Below are 21,797 nucleotides of genomic sequence, written 5' to 3'. Positions count from 1 at the left end.
TCCTCCCTCAATATCTATCTTTATTTCCATCTGTCTGTCTCTCTTCCTATTTTTCTCTCTGCCCATCCCCTACTCTCCTCAGAAAACATTAGCAAAGACTAGCTGAAATCATCCTGAATGACACACGGCTGACTACTACAGTGCCCTCTATGAGTAGTTGATGAAGTGCTTTCTACTCCTCCTCTTTCAAAGTCTGCAGTGTGTACCACTGTTGAACTAGGATGCTTTCTAACTCTCTCTAACCAGTTTGATTTGGTTCAACTTTGCTTCTAGAGAGTAAAGCTTCTAAACTGAGAGATGTACAATATGGAAGTTGCTGTTGTTGTTCAGTCACTCAGTCTTGTCCAACTATCTGCAACCCCATGGGGTGCAACATGCCAGGCTTTCTCCTTCACGAACACCTGGAGCTTGCTCAAACTCAGGTCCACTGAGTCACTGATGCCATCCAACCATATTGTCCTCTGTCATCATCTTCTCCTCCTGCCTTCAGTCTTTCTCAGCATCAGAGTCTTTTCCAAGGAGTCAGTTCTTCTTATCAGGTGGCCAAAATATTGGAGTTTCAGGTTCAGCATCACTCTTTCCAATGAATAGTCAGGATTGATTTCCTATAGGATTGACCAGTTTTATCTCCTTGCAGTCCAAGCGACTTTTAAATATTTTTAATATTGAAATGCTTTGTACATAACCTTATGTCTTTATTCCCTGTATAAATTTTATGTTAAAAGTAAGGTGACACTTGTCAACCTAAATATGAAGTAATAATTAATGCAAACACAGGAAGATTAAGAATCTAAACAAAAAATTCATTTCAGTAATTTAAAAAATAACAATGATTTTGGGACAGTGAAAATATATTGATTCTTGATGCAATGAATGATATAATAAGAACTGCATAAGCAACATAAAGAATGTAAGTTGTTTTAAAAAATTAGATGGACACATTTTTCTTTTGTTTTTGTAAATGGATTAAAAATCAATCAAACCGAATGAGATGAATAGTGTTCATTTGGGGAAGAGTCTGAGAAGAACTGATGACAACTCTTTTAAATGTTTCAGAGAATTCACTAATGTAGTCACCTCTTCCTGGACTTTGTTTTTTTTTTTTTTTTTTCTTCCTCAGAAGTTACAAATGATTAATTAAATCTCCTTACTTGTTTTATGTGTGTTTATATATTCTGTATCTTCTTGAGTCTGTTTTGGTAACTTGTTTATTTCTAGAAATATGTCCACTTTATCTAGGTTATCTAACTTGTTGGCATTTAACTATCCAGAGTATTCAATTACAATTCTGTTTCTGTAACAATCATATTTATGTCCCCACTTTCATCTCAGATTTTAGCTATTTGAGGTTTATTTTCCCTAAGTAAAGCTAGTTAAAAGCTTTTAAATTTTGTTAATCTTTTAAAAAATGTGATTTTTTTCTACTACTTTTCTATTTTTTAGTTAGTTTATCTCTGCTCTAATCTTTATTACTTCCTTCCCTCTATTTACTGTTGGTCAGTCACTCAATCGTATCTGTCTCTTTGCACTCCCATGGACTATAGCCTGTCCTTCACTATTTCTCAGCGTATGTTCAAAGTCATGTCCATTGAGTCGGTGACGCCATCTAACCATCTCGTCCTCTGTTGCCCTCTTCTCCTCCTGCCTTCAATCTTTCCCAGCATTAGGGTCTTTTCCAATGAGTTGGCTCTTTGCATCAGGTGGCCAAACCTATTTACTGTTAGGTTTGTTCTTTTTTCCCCTCGTTCCTCTAAGGCATAAAGTTAGTTGCTGATTTGATGTCTTTCAACATCTTCCAGCTCTAATTTGCTCTCTGAGCACAGTTTTTACTGTATCCCATAAAGTCTGGTATGCTGTGTCTTAATTTTTATGTATCTTAAGATGTTTTACTGTTTACCTGTGATTTCTTCTTTGACCTATTGATTACTTAGAGTTTTCTTTTTAATTTCCACATATTTGTGATTTTTTCTAGTTTTCTTTCTATTACTGATTTTCAGATTTATTGCATACTTGTAAAAGAAAATACATTGTATAATTACAATTTTTTATACTTATTAGGACTTGCTTTGTGGCTTAATATACTACGTTTCTTGGATAATGTTCCATGTTCATTTGAGAAGAATATCTATTCTACCATTGTTTGTTAAAATAAAACATATATGCTGATTTATAGCCACCTCTGTTCTACTAACATGGAGTATCTTTATTCATCATTTCAATTTCAACCTATTTTCTGATATAAAGTGAGTCTCTTATAGATGTTATTTTGTTGGATCATACTTTGTTTCCATTCTGCTAGTGATTGTCTTTCAATTGATAAGTTTAATGCATTTACATTTAAAGTAATTACTGATAAGAAGAGTATTTCTATAATTAATTATTTGCTTTTAGTTTGTCTTATATTTTTTGTTCATTTTCTCAATTACTATCTTCTTTTGTGCTTTATTTTCTTGTAGGATGGCTGTTTGATACTCTTCCCACTCCCTTTTTTATGTATTTTCCAGACTTTTCTTTGTGGTTATTCTGGGAACTGAGTTAGTTAACATCTTAAATTTATAATAATCCTGTTTGCATTGATATAATATAGGTTCCACAGCATACAACTCTACTCATACAAGCACACTGTACCTTCTTTATATTGTTACTATTATAATTTATATATTTATAAACTGTGTTCTTTAACACAGATTTACAAATTTTGTGTGGATTTGTATTTTAACTAAATAGTAAAAAACACAGAGCTAAAAATTTTAAATAATCATACTACTCACCTTAATATTTACCTATGCAGTTACCTATGCCATTCTTTCTTTAAACACATACACACATACACACACACACACACACACACACACACACACATTGCATAGCATCATTTTTATTGTACTGTGAGTATCCCTTTAGCATTTCTTATAGGACAGTTCTACCACTGACAAAATTTCCAAATTTTCATTTATATCTAATATCATAATTTTTCCTATATTGAAGGATATTTTGGTGTTATAGAATTAAAAATCAATAATTTTTGTTTTTCCACCCTTTAAATATATTATACTGATGTCTTATGGCTTCCATGATTTTCTGAAGACAAATTAGCTATTAATTTTATTCAGGAACAATTGCATATAAATAATTGCTTTCAGAATCATTTATTTGCATTTTTTACAAATGTAGAATTGTGTCTTTTATATAATTTGAGGATAAAAGGCCATTTTTATTTAAGTATATTTTTCTGTCCTTTTCTCTCTTTCCTTTCCTACTGAGTCACTCATTATGTGTATGCTGATATTTTATTGCCCCACAGATTTCTTAGGTCTGTTCTTTTCTTCATTCTTTTTTCATTCTCCTCCTCAGACTGAATAATTTCAAACAGTCTTTATTTTAAGTTTCCTGATTCTTATGCTTGTTCAAATCAGGTCTTGAAATTATCTCGTGAGTTTTTATTTTCAGTCTTTTACTTTCCAGCTAAACAAAATTCTTCCTGGTTCCATTTTTTACATAATTTATATCAGTTGGGTCACCAATTTGTCAAAGCTTTCCTTCAGATCTCTGTGTATATTTGGACATTTGGTTTAAAGTCTTTGTCTAGTAAGTCTAAAGCCTGTAATACCATTGATAGAGTTTGTTACTCTTTTAAATACAATTAACATACTCTCCTGCTTATTTGCATGTTTCAGCTTTGGTTGTTTTTATAAAGTGGACATTTCAAATAAACTAATAGGCAACTGTAGATACTACAATCTTCAGATTCTAAATGCTTTTATTTACCACTTGCTCTAAGCTGTAGCTGTTTAACTTTTTTTTTAAAAAATCTGTATTCTTTACTATGAATGTCATCTGAAATCTGCATTCCATTTTTAGTCTATTGACAGAAATTTCCTTGAATTCCTTGAATGCCAAGAAGGGAGAGAGAGAGATAAGAAAACTCTGACAAGACAAGACAAAATAAGACCTACTCTTACTCACTCTTTCCAGATTGGTTCTGTGATGAAATACACATTGCCTCCTTCCATGTATATTCAGGTCATTTGTAATTATGCTTTAGTCTTCATTTGGACTAAACCTAGAGATTAGCCAAAGGAGAAATCTTAAAGTGTTCTTAGACCTTTATTTTTCTGAACAGATATCTTCTGCAGAACATTCATGTTACTAGGTAAGATGACACTAGGTAAAATATAAGCCCTAAATTCCCCAATATACACAGGCGATTTCAAATGTCCTAATTTCAAAGTAACAAACAGAAAATGAAACAAAACTTATCCCCCAGCTTTTCTTTCTAGGCTTTTTCTATTGTTTACTTCTACTTTATTTTTTTGTTCTGTTTTCTTATGAGGATCCTAGGATTACATCAGATCAACCCAAATTATCCAGAGCAAAATCTTCTCATCCAAGATCCTTAACTTAATCATATATGCAAAACATCTTTTGCCAGGGTCCACTTCACAGGATCCAAAGATTAGAACATGAACACCAGGAAGGGTCATTATTCAGCCTACCACAATAACTAACAGTATGTGATTTCATTTTGCAGAGTTAAATTTTAGGTAGTAAAATTACACAGATATTTTACATGGTTTTTGGCAAAAATAACAAAATAAAACAAGTAACTCTTAATCTTAAACAATTGTTTTATGTTTTTTTCTTCTGTACTTATCCACACTCACGGACTTTCCTGACAGTTCAGTTGGTAAAGAATCCACCTGCAATGCAGGAGACCCTGGTTCAATTTCTGGGTTGGAAAGATCCACTGGAGAAGGGATAGGCTACCCACTCCAATATTCTTAGGCTTCCCTTGTTGCTCAGCTGGTAAAGAAGCTACCTGCAATGTGGAAGACCTGGGTTTGATCTCTGGGTTGGGAAGATCCCCTGGAGAAGGGAAAGACTACCACTCTAATATTCTGGCCTGAAGAATTCAATGGACTGTATAGTCCATGGTGTCGACAAGAGTCAGACATGACTGAGCAAATTTCACATACATACTCATGAAAATTAATTTATATTTATCTGAGAACATATATGTTAATAATTGGATTTTGCCCTTGGAAATATTTTCTTGAGGATATTTTGCCCTTTCAAATAAAGAGTAACAGTTTTTAATTCACATATTCACACAGGTGACCCTCCATATTATTTTTCTCATGTGCCACACTACACTTCTGAAAAGTATATTTTTTTCTGAAGTCACTGCACTCCAGTTTTCCTATGCCAATTAATCTCTAGCAACTCATTTTATTTGCCTGACAGTCTGTCAGCTACTAAAGGTAGCTTTTGTCTTTTGTTAAATGCTTACTTTTCCATTTTTAAAAAGATTCATATTCTTTGTCTGGACATCATCAAACTATCATTCTCTAGTAAATGTCAAACTTTATCATTTTTCTCATATAATAATTGTACCTATAATTGTATTTATATCTCCATTAATTTCATAAAATATTTCATGAGGTTAAATTTTAATATATATCCATATGATAAAAATATATTAAATTAGTCTCCCATTTTAGATAGATGAATTGTTCCCATTATATCAATGATAGTTTGTTTCTTTCAATTACTATCCCAAATAGAAAGTCTGGAATAATATTCTATATTTTGTTTTTGATTACTTATCTTTTACTACTGGCTGTTAGAATGAAATGGTTTTCATTCTGAATGAGAAAGTTTTCAGCTCACTAAATACTAAACAGACCTTCCCCTAACAAGACAAACAAACACATTAAAAAAAAAAAGAGAGAGAGAAGAAACACAAATTCAAGATATGAGCTTCAAACATTTGAATATGCTTTCTCTCCAAAGACATTTGATTGGGAATATTTAGTAAAGTAAATTCAGTTAATTATTAAAAACATCCAATCCCATGGACAGAGGAACCTGGCAGTCTACAGTCCACAGGGGGTTGCAAAGAATTGGGACATGACTGAAGGGACTCAAGAAGAAGACATTTAAGATATTTTTGCCCAGAATTTCATTAATATTGATGCAAACATTATTTGAACACAAAGAGATAGTACTTTATCTCATAATATTGCCAACTAGCATACATGATATTATTTCAGAGTATTAGAAATTACACATAAACATTTTAATCACATATTTTTAATTGTTATTTTATCTTTTTAGGAGAAATAATGCTTATTCTTGTTCAATCTATTTTGTGCATAAGTATCACCTGGGAAGATAGTTTAAATCACAAATTTTTGAGTCCCAACCCTTAGTTATTTTGTGTTAGTAGATTTAATGAGGAGATATAAGCAAAGAAAATTTTTAATAAGTCATTCACATGATTCTGACATGTTAAAGAACCATAAAGAAAATACAATTATACAGGATCAGATTTTATGAAGTTCAATTAATGTGTTTTGAAACATACTGACAGTTTAATCTTTTTTTGAAAATGAAGAAGTGTGAATTATGGTTTATGTCAGACTATTAAAAATACTCCATATTTTACAGCAGGTGAACTGTTTTGACAAGTTATTATATCTTTCTGCAGTCTAAAGTTATGATGAGTAAAGTCTTCAATAAACAAGGCAAACTATAAAGGGTACTTATTTGAGGATGGTTTTAATGCTGTTTCCAGTTTTAACTGAGCAAAGCATAGATCTATGGTTTAGACAATTAGTCTTTGCTTATATTTTTCTTTCTTTCTTTACACTGATAATGTCATTTTTAGAATTATATCAAGATTATTTTAAGATTGAGTAGAAATGTCCTTGACGTTTCACCTTTTAAATAAGAATTTTAAGAGCATACTATTACTGTGAACCCTGAACTTCCAGATGTTCAAGCTGGTTTTAGAAAAGGCAGGAGAGCCAGAGTTCAAATTGCCAACATCAGCTGGGTCATTGAAAAAGCAAGAGTTCCAGAAAAACACCTATTTCTGCTTTATTGACTATGCCAAAGCCTTTGACTGTAGGATCACAATAAACTGTGGAAAATTCTGAAAAGAGATGGGAACACCAGACCATCTGACCTGTCTCTTGAGAAATCTGTATGCAGGTCAGGAAACAACAGTTAGAACTGGACATGGAACAAGACACTGGTTCCAAATAGGAAAAGGCGTACATCAAGGCTGTATATTGTCACCCTACTTATTTAACTTATATGCAGTGTACATCATGAGAAACACTGGGCTGGAGGAAGCACAAGCTGGAATCAAGATTGCTGGGATAAATATCAGTAACCTCAGATATGCAGATGACACCACCCTCATGGGCAGAAAGTGAAGAAGAACTAAAGAGCTTCTTGATGAAAGTGAAAGAGGAGAATGAAAAATTTGCGTTAAAGCTCAACATTCAGAAAACTAAGATCATGGCATCAGGTCCCATCATTTCATGGCAAATAGATGGGGAAACAGCGGAAACAGTGGCTGACTTTATTTTTCTGGGCTCCAAAATTACTGCAGATGGTGATTGCAGCCACGAAATTAAAAGACGCTTGCTCCTGGGAAGAAAAGTTACAACCAACCTAGACAGCATATTAAAAAGCAGAGACATTACTATGCCAACAAAGGTCCATCTAGTCAAGGCTGTGGTTTTTCCAGTGGTCATGTATGGATGTGAGAGTTGGACTATAAAGAAAGCTGAGCACCAAAGAATTGATGCTTTTGAACTGTGGTGTTGGAGAAGACTCTTGAGAGTCCCTTGGACTGCAAGGAGATCCAACCAGTCCATCCTAAAGAAGATCAGTCCTGGGTGTTCATTGGAAGGACTGATGTTGAAGCTGAAACTCCAATACCTTGGCTACCTGATTCGAAGAGCTGACTCATTGGAAAAGACCCTGATGCTGGGAAAGATTAAGGGCAGGAGGAGAAGGGGATGACAGAGGATGAGATGGTTGGATGGCATCACCAACTCAATGGACATGGGTTTGGGTGGACTCCGGGAGTTGGTGATGGATAGGGAGGCCTGGCGTGCTATGGCTTATGGGGTTGCAAAGAGTCGGACACGACTGAGCAACTGATCTTAACTGAACTGAATATTACTGTGTGTGCATCAGTGTCTCAACCATGTCTGACTCTCTTGACCCCATGGAGTATATATGGGCCAGCAGGTCCCTTGGTCCATGGAATTCTCCAGGCAAGAATACTGGAGTGGTTTGCCATTTCCTACTCCAGGGGATCTTCCCAACCCAGGGACTACGTTGCAGGCAGATTCTTTACCATCTGAGCCACTAGGGAAGCCCCAATATTCCTGGAAGAATCAAAGCTGAATGACTTAGATGGGTGATTTTAAATGTCTGTGGTTATAATTAGGGTTGTAGAAGTTCACTAGCATGTACTTTCAGTAACAATGTAGAATGGAAATGGATTTACTGTAAGCTTTTTGTTCTTAAAACTTTAATTTACTATCATTAAGTTTGACATTTATTGAGCATATATATGTTAATCAAGGTGCAAATTATCTTTTGGAATAAATTAATTGGATTTATACATCCCTTTTAGAAGACTGTTACTATTATCACCCCTATTTTCTAGATGTAGACGTTGATAAAATGTACAAGTAACCATCAAGACCAAATAGCTAATAATAAAATATGAAGTTAGATGTTTCTGACTCTTCTCAAATATTCTGAGGTCAACAAGCAGTACAGATTTAAGCCACTTAGTCTGTATTTTTACAAACAATGGGCATATTTAAAATGAAATGTGCAAATTTCTCCTACATAACTATTTTCTTTATTTGTAGTTTTGAAACCTGTCTATAAAAATAGTAAGTTAAACTACATTATCATTTGATTTTTCAATGCTTTATTTCTACAAGCAAACACTATTCTCCAGTGGTAGCTAATATTTTTGAAAATATGACTTTGTCCTTCACCTAAATGGTAAATGGTTGTCTTTTCTGCCAATCACTTTTATCTCTGCACTGTAAGCTAAAGGTGGTATGTCTTACTGCAAAAGACAAGGGTCATCAGGAAAACTGCATTTCAATATTCCTTGATGTGTGTGAACCACCAATGGTGAAGAAAAGCCTTGAGCATGAACAATGAAATCATAAATTCTTTTGCAATCTGTTCTATGTATAAAAGAAAAATAAAGATAAATGTAACTAAGAACTGAATATGATATCACTGATAATGAAATGTATTCATCCCAAGATGAGAGGAAAAAACATATTTGATATATTGAAGAGAACATATACTTTAATTTTATTGAAATTTATATTAAAATTTTAAAGAAACACAGGTAATAAGGACATAAAAATTGAAACTGTATACAGAAAAAGTATAGGCAAAAATGATAAAGGATGGAAGCAAAAAAATTTAACTTCTCCCCAAAATTGTAGGCATGAATAACACTGATCTCTTCTAAACTCCTAATCCCAACTTGTATTGAGAGTTATCCATTGTAACAAAATTTGTCAGATTCAGCAAAAAATAGGTGTTTTGCTATTAAGACAAATAAATAACTAAATAAATAACTAAAATAAATAACTATATTATCATCACCAAGGTCCTATTATTGCAGCAGTGCCCTCATTCACCACTTGGATAACTCACTGAACAATAGTTATAAAGTGTTTAAATGTATATTGCAGTCTCCTGAATTCTGGAGAAGAAATTCTGGAGAATTTAACAGGTGCAAAATACAATAGAAAATATTCTCAATTTTGTCGGGAAGCAAAAACTTATAGGAAATAAAAGCCATAAAGATGAAAATGACTACATTTAAATAAACATCAATAGCTTGGGTAAAAATAAAAGAATAACATGTAAAAGAATTTCACAGGCAAATGAAAAGACTATAATCTGGCATGGTCAGAACTCCTAACACAAAATACATAAAAGTTGAACTGTGTCAAGCAAGTTTTCAGTGTTATTTTTTCAACAACATTTGCTCCCTTCAAGTCTCACATTTTGTTAATTCTTTCAACATTGAAACATTTTCATTATTATCTCATATTTGTTATGATGATCTGTGGTCACTGATGTTCTGATCTGTGGTCAAGAGTACTATCTTAATTGTTTTGGGAGTGCCACAAACCACACCCCTATAAAATTGTGAGCTTAATTAAGACACATGTGTATTCTGACCACTCCACTGATCGTTTTGCTATCTCTTTCTCTTCTCATGCCTTCCTATTCCCTGAGACACAATGGCATTGAAATTAGGTTGGCTAATAATCCTATAATGGACTCTATAAGTGTTCAAGTGAAAGGAAGATTTCCATATCTCTCATTTTAACTCAAAGGCTAGATAAGATTAAGCTCTGTGAGGAAGGTATGTTGAAAATCTAAGATAGGCTAAAAGTTAGCCCTCTTGTGCCAAACAGCCTAGTTATGAATGCAAAGGAAAGTTCTTTAAGGAAATTAAAAATGCTACCCCAGTGAACACAAGAATGATAAGAAAGTAAAATAGCCTACTGCTGATACTGAGAAAGCTTTAATGGTCTGGATAGAAGATCAAATCGGGCACAATATTCCCCGTTGTTGTTCAGTTACTAAGTCACGTCCAACTCTGCAAACTCATAGACTATAGAACAGCAGGCTCCCCTGTCCTCCACTATCTCCCGGAGTTTGCTCAAATTCATGTCCCTTGAGTCAATGATGCTATCTAACAATCTCATCCTCTGCCTTTAGGCAAAGTCCAATCTAGAGCCAAAGTCATAATTATCTTCAATTCTATGAAGGCTGTGAGAGGTGACAGGCCTGAAGAAAAAAAAAAAGTTTAAAGCAAGCAGAGGTTGCATGATATTAAAAAAAAAAGAAGCCACCTCTGTAAAGTACAAGGTGAAGCAGAAAGTGTTAACATAGAAGCTAAGGCAAGTTATCCAGAAGAGCCAGCTAAAATAATTAAACAAAGCGGATTGCTACACTAAATAAAATATTTTCAATTGGAAGAAGACGCCATTTAGGACTAGCTAAAGAAGAGTCAATTCCTGGCTTCGAAGCTCCAAAGTACAGGCTGACTCTTGTTAGGGGTTAATATAGCTCATTAAATTGAAGTCAATGCTCATTCACTATTCTGAAAATCCTAGGATCCTTAAGAATTATACTAAATTTATCCTGATTTTGCTCTATAAATGGAATAACAAAACCTGGATGATGGTACATCTGTTTACAACATGCTCTACTGAATATTTTAAAACCACTGTTGAGACCTACTGCTCAGGGGGAAAAAAAAAAAATCAAAATGTTACTGCTTAGTGACAATGCACCTGGTCAACCAAGAACTCTGATGCAGATACATAATTAGATTCAGGTTTTTTTTCATCCCTGCTAACACATAATACAACATCCATTCTGTAGTACATGGATCAAGGAGTAATGTTGACTTTCTAGTCTTAATATTTAAGAAATACATTTCTTAAGGCTATAGATGCCATAGATAGTGATTTTTCTGAGGGATCCAGACACAGTAAATTGAAAATCTCCTGGAAAGGATTCAGCATTCTAGATGGCATTAAGAACATTTGTGATTCCTGGGAAGAGGTCACAATATCAACAGGACTTTGGAATAAGTTGATTCCTACCCTCATGAATGACTGGGGGGTTCAAGACTTCAGTAGAAGAAATAACTACAGATGTGATGGAAATAGCAAGAGAACTAGAATTAGAAGTGGAGCCTCAAGACAGGAGTAAATTGCTACAATCTCATGATACAACTTTATGGATAAGGAGTTGTTTCTTATGGATGAGCAAGCAAATTGATTTCTGAAAACAGAATCTATTCCTGGTAAAGATGTTGTGAAGGTTATTGAAATAACAAAGAGAATTTATAATATTACATAAACTTAGTTGATAAAGCAACAGCAGGGTTGGATTCCAATTTTGAAAGAAGTTCTAGTGTGGGTAGAATGCTATTAAATAGCAAGGCATGCTACTAATGTGGCAAACTTCACCATTGTCTTATACTAAGAAATTGCCACAGCCATCCCAACCTTTAGCAACCACTACCCTCATGAGTCAGAAGCCATCAACACTGAGGCATGAACATCTACCAGCAAAAAGATTACAACTCAATGAAAGTACAGATGATTGTTATCATCTTTGAAGAGTAAGTTAATTTTTAATTAAGGTATGTACATTTTTTAGACATAATGCTATTGCATACTTAACTATGGTATAAGGCACACATACCTTTTCCGTCATTGGGAAACTAAAATATATTCTTGGTATCTTTTTATTGTCATATTCACTTTATTTTGGTGGTCTGGAAACAAACCCACAATAGCTAAGTTATACAGGGATTAATGGAGAAGGCAATGGCACCCCACTCCAGTACTCTTGCCTGGAACCTCCCATGGACGGAGGAGCCTGGTGGGCTGCAGTCCATGGAGTCGCTAAGAATCGGACACGACTGAGCACCTTCACTTTCACTTTTCCCTTTCATGCACTGGAGAAGGAAATGGCAGCCCACTCCAGTGTTCTTGCCTGGGGAATCTCAGGGACGGGGGAGCCTGGTGGGCTGCTGTCTATGGGTCGCACAGAGTCGGACACAACCGAAGCGACTTAGCAGCAGCAGCAACAGAGATTAAGCCCCAGGCTTTATTTCCAGAGTTATTCAAACGATCTACACCAGATATAGGATTTTCATTTTTATCACTTATCTGGGCATAAGGATGGAGCTTTTCTTCCCCTATATATATTTAGTTAGTTGCTTAATTAGGCTCATTTGAGATTTGTTTTTTATGACCAACTTAAAATCCCAAATAAGGAGACTGATACAAATTATTCTGAGAGATGACTATTTGGCCAACCATTTTCATAGAACCTTATTGCTTCATAAACTTGTTTCTTAACAGTTTCCAGAGTAGATTTTTTTTCTTTTTTTAACTATCTGTCATTGGGATATACAGCATCTGTGAACTGCACGTGGTGGATCTTATGTGTTTGCACTTTAACAATGTTCAGCAGTCCTAGTATGAAAATTTCTGTGTCCCTTTTAATCTCCAAAGGGGATATTATCTGATCTCTGACAATCTTGTATAAATGACAATGGCATGATTTTCACAAAAGGCTTGAAGAAAAGTGGGAAATAACATTTACTAAGAAGTTGTGTTGGAACATGGAAAATGAGCATCCCTTTTGTTCTCAAAGCAATCTTGAATGTGAAAAAAGTGAAAGTGTTAGTCGCTCAGTCCTGTCCAACTCTTTGTGACCCCATTGACTGCACCCCGCCAGGCTCCTCTGTCCATGAAATTCTCCAGACAAGAATAATGGAGTGGGTAGCCATTCCCTTCTCCAGCAGATCTTCCAAACCCAGCAACTGAACCTGGCTCTCCTGCATTGCAGGCAGATTCTTTACCAAGCCACCAAGGAAGCCCAACATAAAGGAATGAAATTTTTAAAAGATGAAATTAGATCAATTCAGCTAGAACAAATTTTGCGTAGACAAAAAGCTTAGCAAGGTGATTTTAATTTGATACTGAAGAATCTAAAATACTAGTGTTTCTTTTTTAATTTTATTTTTATTCTTATCGTTTATCAAAACACAATGGCATATTAATTGTATTTGTTAGAACTATTACTTCTTCTATCTGTGACTCCCCTCCATCATGCTTCCCATCTGTGTTTGGTAGCAGAACACAATTCTCGTAACTGATAAAGTGGAAGTGAAGTTGGAGTAGCATTTATTATAGGTTAGGTGGAACATATTTATGTGGATCAGAATCATCTCTATCCATAGCTACACTTTTCTTATCTGTCTGCGGAAGTAATAGCCTGGTACAATTCTAACAGCCATTGTCAAAACCCAACTAAGGTCACGAAAGGATACAGTCTCATTCAAGATCATGTCATGATATATATTCTATGGTATTAATTTTTGGACTTACGTAGGTAGTAAAAGAAAGAAAACTATATTGAGTGTTCAAAATTGAATTTAGTCTGTGTGAAATGTATTAGATGTGCAAAATTTAAAGGAATATTTTATTTCCATTTCTTGTCTAGTCAAAATAGAATATTTCTCTCAACGAAAATGTACTTGATGGCTATATATATATATATATATACATAGGTATAGATATAAATATTTCACAATGTGAATTGCTTGAATAAAAAAATAATTCCTGTGTTTGCAGGGCATAAAACTTCATCATTACTACAAAATGTTAATAGCTATATCTGTGAAGTAGCATGTTCTGTATATTCCAAGCTATAGAATATCATCTTAATAAATCACCAATAATGAAATAAAACCTGGAAAAAAAAGTTTCCTTAACTAGCAATAATGAAAATAATAAAGTAATTGATCCTTCTGGTAGGTATCACAATTCAAGTGATGTTATATTCTCACTATAAAAACAGAATAAAATTTTGTTTCCACACAAAGAGGCTATCAAAAAGTATACTGATGGGCATTATTTCAGAATAAGAATACTGGATAGTTTATTGATATAAATATCAAGCCAGCATTCCCAATTCATAATTGTATTTGCAGTTTTTAAGAAGGTATAACATTAGATTTATTTTCTTATTTATTTTGGAAGACCTCTCTAAATGAATAAACTTCAAGAAACAAAAAATCTACATCCTATCTGTGCTTAAATCTCATTATATCTCAACTTGTGAAGTGCAGGTGGAGTTTCCAAAGGATAAGCACAGGTTAAAGCAGTAGGGGGAATCACTGAAAAAGTTGAATGCTCAATGTGAGAGTCATCTCTGAGTTTGCCTTGAAAAATGCTGGACAATCATTGCTTCAGATTGGCATCTTCAGCAAGAGAGAGAGCAAATGATTTGCATCACAATGAATCCAAGGAAGAATAACCCACTCCATTTTCCCTAACACCAACCTCCAGCAGTTTTGAGACAGCAGATGGATAACCTTGTCTATGTACAACTGGATTTATCAGTCATTCAAGTAGTGGGAGGGCAGAACAGTTTCATCTGATTTAAAATTTTGAAGTAATATGTATCGCTCACCCTTGAGAGCCAAATTTAGACTCATTATATGATGTGGGAATGTGTCCAAGACTGTGAACAATTTCTGGTTCTTATATCTATGTGCCACAGGATTTTCACAGCCTCTAGTTTTAGAGCCAATTGATTTTGAGATACTAACAAAGGCTCCTTTGAAGAATTGCCATTTAGAGGTAAAAAATTTCAGAGAAACCACAGATTTGGCAAATTATAGGGAACAGGGAAGAGGCTTCCTTTGGAAGGAAATGCTTAAAAAATTCATAGAAAATACAGTGTGATCAGGGGGAGGATTTAGAAAGAATAGAGAAAGATAATGCTTAAGTTGTCCATCTCCTCAGATGCTCACATTTTATTGAAAAAAAAGGTTTAGACTTGAAATAATTAAGCAAATGGCTTTCACTAATCTAACTCTCTCCTTCCCTAGACCTCGGACCCTGAATGAAGCAAAACATATAATCAAACACAATAAAATCATATTCTAAATTACTGGCCACTAACCCACTGGCCTTCTGTGCTAATTTGTTATATTCTGTTTGTCTACCAATTTACTCACTGTCCTATATAATCCTTTCATTCACTACATCTGACTTTAAATCTCCAACACTCTGTCCTCCTTACCATTAGCTGGTAACCTCTGCTTCTCTTTTAACTGACACTATAGAATAAATCAAAAGAGAATGGCTACCTGAACTATTCCATCTGTTCATATACTGTAGTCAGAGTCAGCGGTTTCTCCTGCTCATACAGAGGGACTATCACTGCTCTACACTAAGGCAAACTTGTCCATTTTTGCATTCAGCCCCATCTCTTTTCACCCATTCAAACAATGCCCCAGAAAATGGCCCTTTCTGCCATAACTTCCCTAAACTGATTCTATTAGTAAACAGTAATGGACTCTTGTTTACTTTAAAAAACAGAAAAAAAAAAAAAACCACTTTTCATCATATAATACTTTCCTCTATTTTCTGCATAGTTACTCTGATTTATCTTTCTTTATTTTTCTGTTGCTCAAATGTATCAAGTGATTTCTTAATCCAGGAGCTCTGTATGTGCTCTAAATTCAAACTGCAACCACTTCTACATGATGGTTATATGATTTTGCATCTGCATCACATTCACATCCTTCAGGTTTTTCTTAAAATTTCATCTTATCATGGAGGCCTTCAATGAGCACTATTTATAATACAGCACTACGCCCCTAGCACCCCATACTTCCTATCAAAGCTTACTCTGCTTCTGCTGTATCTTCCCTCCTAATTCTTGTCCCTCTTTGACATACTGCATATTCAGAATATGGCTTTTTTATTACAGTGTGAGCTCCATGAGGATAGGAGATATTTAATATTTTAATGATACATTTTAGCCAATGAAATATAAAATTAGAGATACAGAGAAAATGACAATTTAAAAGAAAATATGTGATTTGTCAAAAAGAATAACAAATAGTACAGTGGTAAAACTGTTGAGTTTTCCAATTTAATTTAGTTGCCTTTTCAGTTCAGTGGGAAATGCTGTATTATCTGGGAAATGGAATTTAAAGCCAAAAGGTATGCAGCAGCATAGTTTACTTATCAGCTGAAAAAAAACTTTAGTCGTTAAGATCCAGTGTTCATCAGTGCATGACACAAATCAGAATACCATATATTGTTGACATAAATGTAAATGGGCAAAGCCTCTTTGGAAAGCAATAGGTAGTGTCTATTATTATATTTCTTTCAACAAACATATTCCGCTTCTGTGGCAGTGTGTTATAGAAATAGGCACACGTGTATCTCTAGATATACATAAATATTTTAAAATCTTTTAAATGGATACACATATGAATTCATGTATACATGTATGAATAATAGATAAAATAAATCAATAATGAACTTATTAAAAGGAAGGCTGGAAGAAAGGAAAAAAGAAGGGGAATGATTATATTATAGCTGTGATATAGTATATCTTGAGAGATAAGCCCTAAAATGTCAGGGAAGCCATAGTTACTCTCGAGTAGCTTTGCCTCTATAAAAATGCCCATTTCTTCATACACTATACTAATGACCACAGTTAAAGAGCTAAGCTGTTCTTCAAGGTTTGCCAAGTATGATAAAACTGTGAGTGTGGAAGCACTTTGGTTATATAATATTAGACTCTTACTATGCTATCTGCAAATTTGGAAAACTCAGCGGTGGCCACAGGACAGGAAAAGGTCAGTTTTCATTCCAATCCCAAAGAAAGGCAATGCCAAAGAATGCTCCTACTACCGCATAATTGCACCCATCTCACAGGCTAATAAGTAAAGCTCAAAATTCTCCAAGCCAGGCTTCAACAATACGTGAACCGTGAACTTCCGAAAGTTCAAGCTGATTTAAGAAAAGGCAGAGGAACCAGAGATCAAATTGCCAAAATCCACTGGATCATCAAAAAAGCAAGAGAGTTCCAGAAAAACATCTATTTCTGCTTTCTTGACTATGCCAAAGCCTTTTACTGTGTGGATCACAATAAACTGTGGAAAACTCTGAAAAGAGATGGGAATATCAAATCATCTGACCTGCCTCTTGAGAAATCTGTATGCAGCCCAGGAAGCAACAGTTAGAAATGGACATGGAACAACACACTGTTTCCAAATAGAAAAAGGCGTACATCAAGGCTGTATATTGTCACCCTGCTTATTTAACTTATATGCAGTGTACATCATGAGAAATGCTGGGCTGGATGAAGCACAAGCTGGAATTGAGATTGCCGGGAGAAATATCAATAACCTCAGATATGCAGATGACACCACCCTTGTGGCAGAAAGTGAAGAAGAACTAAAGAGCCTCTTAATGAAAGTGAAAGAGGAGAGTGAAAAAGTTGACTTAAAGCTCAACATTCAGAAAACAAACATCATGGCATCCGGTCCCATTACTTCATGGCAAATGGATGGGGAAACAGTGGAAACAATGGCTGACTTTATTTTAGGGGGCTACAAAATCAATGCAGATGGTGACTGTAGCAACGAAATTAAAAGACGCTTACTCCTTTGGAGAAAAGTTACGACCAACCTAGACAGCATACTAAAAAGCAGAGACATTACTTTGCCAACAAAGTTTCGTCTAGTCAAGGCTATGTTTTTTGTTTTTTTGTTTTTTACTTTTTCTTTTTTATCCATTTATTTTTATTAGTGGGGATCGGGATGGGGAATACATGTAAATCTATGGCTGATTCATGTAAATGTATGACAAAAACCACTACAATATTGTAAAGTAATTAGCCTCCAACTAGTCAAGGCTATGGTTTTTCCAATATTCATGTATGGATGTGAGAGCTGGACTATAAAGAAAGCTGAGTGCTGAAGAATAGATGTTTTTGAATTGTGATGTTGGAGAAGACTCTTGAGAGTTCCTTGGACTCAAGGAGATCCAACCAGTCCATCCTAAAGGACATCAGTCCTGAATATTCATTGGAAGGACTGATGTTGAAGCAGAAACTCCAATACTTTGGCCACCTGATGGGAAGAACTGACTCATCTGAAAAGACTGTGATGCTGGGAAAGATTGAAGGCGGGAGGAGAAGGAGACGACAGAGGATGAGATGGTTGGATGGCATCACCGACTCAATGCACATGAGTTTGAATAAACTCCTGGAGTTGGTGATAGATAGGGAGGCCCAGCATGCTGTAGTCCATGGGGTCGCAAAGAGTTAAATATGGCTGAGCGACTGAACTGAACTGAACTGAACTGATGCTATCTGCCCTTTTCTGGCCAAAGCAAGGGTTCCAAGATGAGGATCAGATTATCCTAACATTGACACCAGTCTATGCAAGGAGCTAGCATGCTTATGTTTTGGACTTTTCAGTTATGCTATGCAATCTGATGCAGTAAAGGTTGGTTCCCCGCTAATATTTTGGAATCCACCACAGGAACTAAGGGGGAAGAGACTACTGTACATTACTGATGGAGACGGTCAAAGTAGCAAAATTTTATTTCCAATAATATAAAAATCTTAATGTTTTTGAAGAAATTTCTTTATAAATAAATGGGTCACAGTTTGCATCATTATGTAGCAATGTTTTAAAAAAATAACTCCAGATTTAGGTCTTAAAGATGTATATAAGTCAAGTGTTTCCAAGAGAAACAGGACCCAAAGGATTTGCGTATATAGAAATAAATTATTTTAAGGAATTGGCTTGTGCATTTATAGATATTGGCACATCCAAAATCTGCAGGGCAGGCTGGCAGGCTGGAAACTTATCAAATGCTTTAGTTGAAGTCTTAAGACTGTATACTGCCAAAGTCCCTCTTGCTAAAGGGGAGGTCAGTCTTTTGTTCAGTAAAAGCCTGCAACTTATTGTATGAGGCCCATCCACATTATGGTAAACAATCTACTTTACTCATAGTCCACCAATTCATGTTCATCTCTTTCAAAAACCCTCTCACAGAAACACTTATATTGTTTTGATCGACATTTGGGCTCTGTGGCCCAGTCAAGCTGTCAGGTAAATTTAAACATCACACAAAATAAAATTAATTTATAATCTTTCTACTTTCTCAAACTCAGTAGAGAATCCATGCATAGAAAAATATAAAACTGAGACTATAATGCATTTATTTAGCATATAAGTTTAAAATAACATTTTATTTTTGTTTGCTCTAAAATGATGTAAAGAAAGTCTTGACTAGGGGCACCATGAGAGAATTTTTTGCAGATATAAGAAAATCATATAAATGATTATATGTTGCATGTTCAAATATGTATGTGTTTTTGTACGAAAACAATATTCACAGATTCTCTTCAGTCGGTGCTACAAACTAATTTAAAATACAGCTCTAAATGCATAGTTGCTGGCTATTGTGAATAACAACAACAACAAAATAGAGCTAAGTAATAAACATGAGGTTTAGTGGTATTACACACAATCAGTTGGTGGATTTCATAACGTATTTTGAACTTGTGTTTGCAGGAGAATGATAAAAAGGTATAGGTATAGTAGAAAAAGGTATCATTTATAGTATAAGTCAAGTCCTACATTTTACACAGGAGGAAACTTACCACAGACTATAAGTACTTTCTCTCTTCATAAACTTTTCATTGACAGAACAAGAACGAGTATGTAAATCTACTCATACTAACCTCTGGCTGCAGAAATACATGACAATCACCTAGGTACCCAAATATGAGAATCATAATCTTTACAGGCTTTCCTTATTTGAATTATATTTTCTATACAGACAATGAAACTGTACAGAAATTAAGTCCAGTTTTACAATATCCCAATTACTTTCCTTTCCCTTTTTATTAATGTGATTTATCATGATAGATGCAATTTTACTATTTCAAATGAATGTCTTACCTTTGCATATAATATACAGGTACACAATTCTACAAATAATTTTTTGTGATTTCTTTATATTTCAGTATGTAAATATAACATGCAGTGTGCTTTTACCACTCAAAAATTATGTTTCTTATATGCCAATATAGATTTTTAATCAAGATTATTAATTTTAATCATGACATTGTATTATAAATACAATTTACCTATTTTCCTATTTTCTGGGATTCATTCTTATAAACAATGATGCTATAAACCTTCATATGCCTTTTTAATTTTACAAAGTAGCTACAAAATGTCCACAGTGGTATGCTTTGAATCCTTTCTCTGTATCCTTTTGTGTATCTACTGTTGGGTTTCGTTGTTGTTTTTTACAGTTATCATGGGACTTATCTTCATCATCTAACAGGATATAACAGTGTATTTTAATCTGATACAACTGAACTTTCATCACAGGCAGACACTCTACACATTTATTCCTGTTCTGTTATGTATTTTTTATATACATGTATCTTTTTGTATTGTGTATCTATTAACAAATTACTGTGGGTATAATTATTTTCAGTACTTTTGTGCAGAAAACTTTTAAACTCCAGTTAAGTGACTAACCCACCACCGTATTATAATATTAGTACGGTCTGAATTTGACTGTAACTGACCTTGAGCGGTATGCTGCAGGTGGTCCTGCATCCCGGGTGCACAGGGACCCACCAGGTGCCAGAGCGCTGGGTGAACCGGCCATCTGGATCCGGCCGACGGGATACAAGGCCAGGCCGCGGCCTGGTTTTTCGGCTCCTGCAATATGTCTGGGGCCACTGGCGCCACCAAGGCTGGCCAGGCGGTCGGCAAATCGGGAACGTGGGGTCCGGATGTTAGACTGCGGGCAGTCAGACACTGAAGCGGCCTGGGAGCCCCGGCGGTGGGGCCTCAGCGAGGTCAGGACGGGCCTGTCCCGGAGAGGCCTGGGGTCTGGTTGGTGGGAACCGTGTAGAGTCAAAGTTCTTGGGGGGCAGCCGGGCCCCGGGGTGCGTCTGGGCCCTGGAGCCCTGGGAGCGGCCCCGTGCTGAGGTGGGTTGAAAGCCCGAGTCCGCAGTAGTGACCTGACTGACGTGTGGGGCCGGCTCAGGAGCCAGTTTCGCGGCTGAAGCTGAGGCCATAGGCGCCCCCCAGGGCCGTGGGAGCCCTCCAGGTTCAGAACTGGGAGGTCCCGGGGAGCCCCGTGTTGCGGGGGCGTCGGGCCGGCCATGGGAGCCGGCAGGTACTGTGGTCAGCCCCGCGCCAGAGCAGTCGGGGCCACGGGAATCCTGGCGCACGGCGGGCCCGTGGCCGGGGACAGCAGGAGTGTGCCGGAAGGGCGGTGTCCTGAGGCGCTGAGGTGAGTCGGGGGCTGCGCGCGCTGCCCGCTGGGAGCTGGGCTCACAGAGGCCGCTGGGGCGCCCGCCGGGGGGATACCCGACCTGAGGGCGCCGGGGTGCAGCGCTGGAGGCCTTGTCAGGAGGCGCGTGCCTGGGAGCTGCCCTGGAGCAGGGCTTCCGGGAGCCCTCAGGGGCCATCTAGGGGCCAAGGTGGGTTACTCACTTCACTCTCTGGTTTGGGGGAAGCGTGATGGAGGGGTGGGGTGTGAATCTGTCTCTCCTATCAT

At 36.1% G+C, this 21,797-nt stretch overlaps 1 protein-coding gene across 1 annotated transcript in view; it reads right to left on the bottom strand.

The window, feature by feature from the left end:
- LOC122683946 overlaps positions 1–21,535 on the bottom strand; it is a 362,489-nt gene extending 340,954 nt beyond the window's left edge. Inside the window, exon 1 of the mRNA XM_043887914.1 lies at positions 20,815–21,535. Coding sequence (XP_043743849.1) covers positions 20,815–21,401 — 587 coding nt within the window. The 5' untranslated portion in view covers positions 21,402–21,535. The remainder of the gene's footprint in view (positions 1–20,814) is intronic.
- Positions 21,536–21,797: the final 262 nt, after the last annotated feature.

Source organism: Cervus elaphus, chromosome 25 (assembly GCF_910594005.1).
Source record: "Cervus elaphus chromosome 25, mCerEla1.1, whole genome shotgun sequence".
NCBI classification, from domain to species: domain Eukaryota; kingdom Metazoa; phylum Chordata; class Mammalia; order Artiodactyla; family Cervidae; genus Cervus; species Cervus elaphus.
The sequence above is the reverse complement of the archived record's forward strand: the minus strand, read 5'-3'. Positions and strand labels throughout refer to the sequence as shown.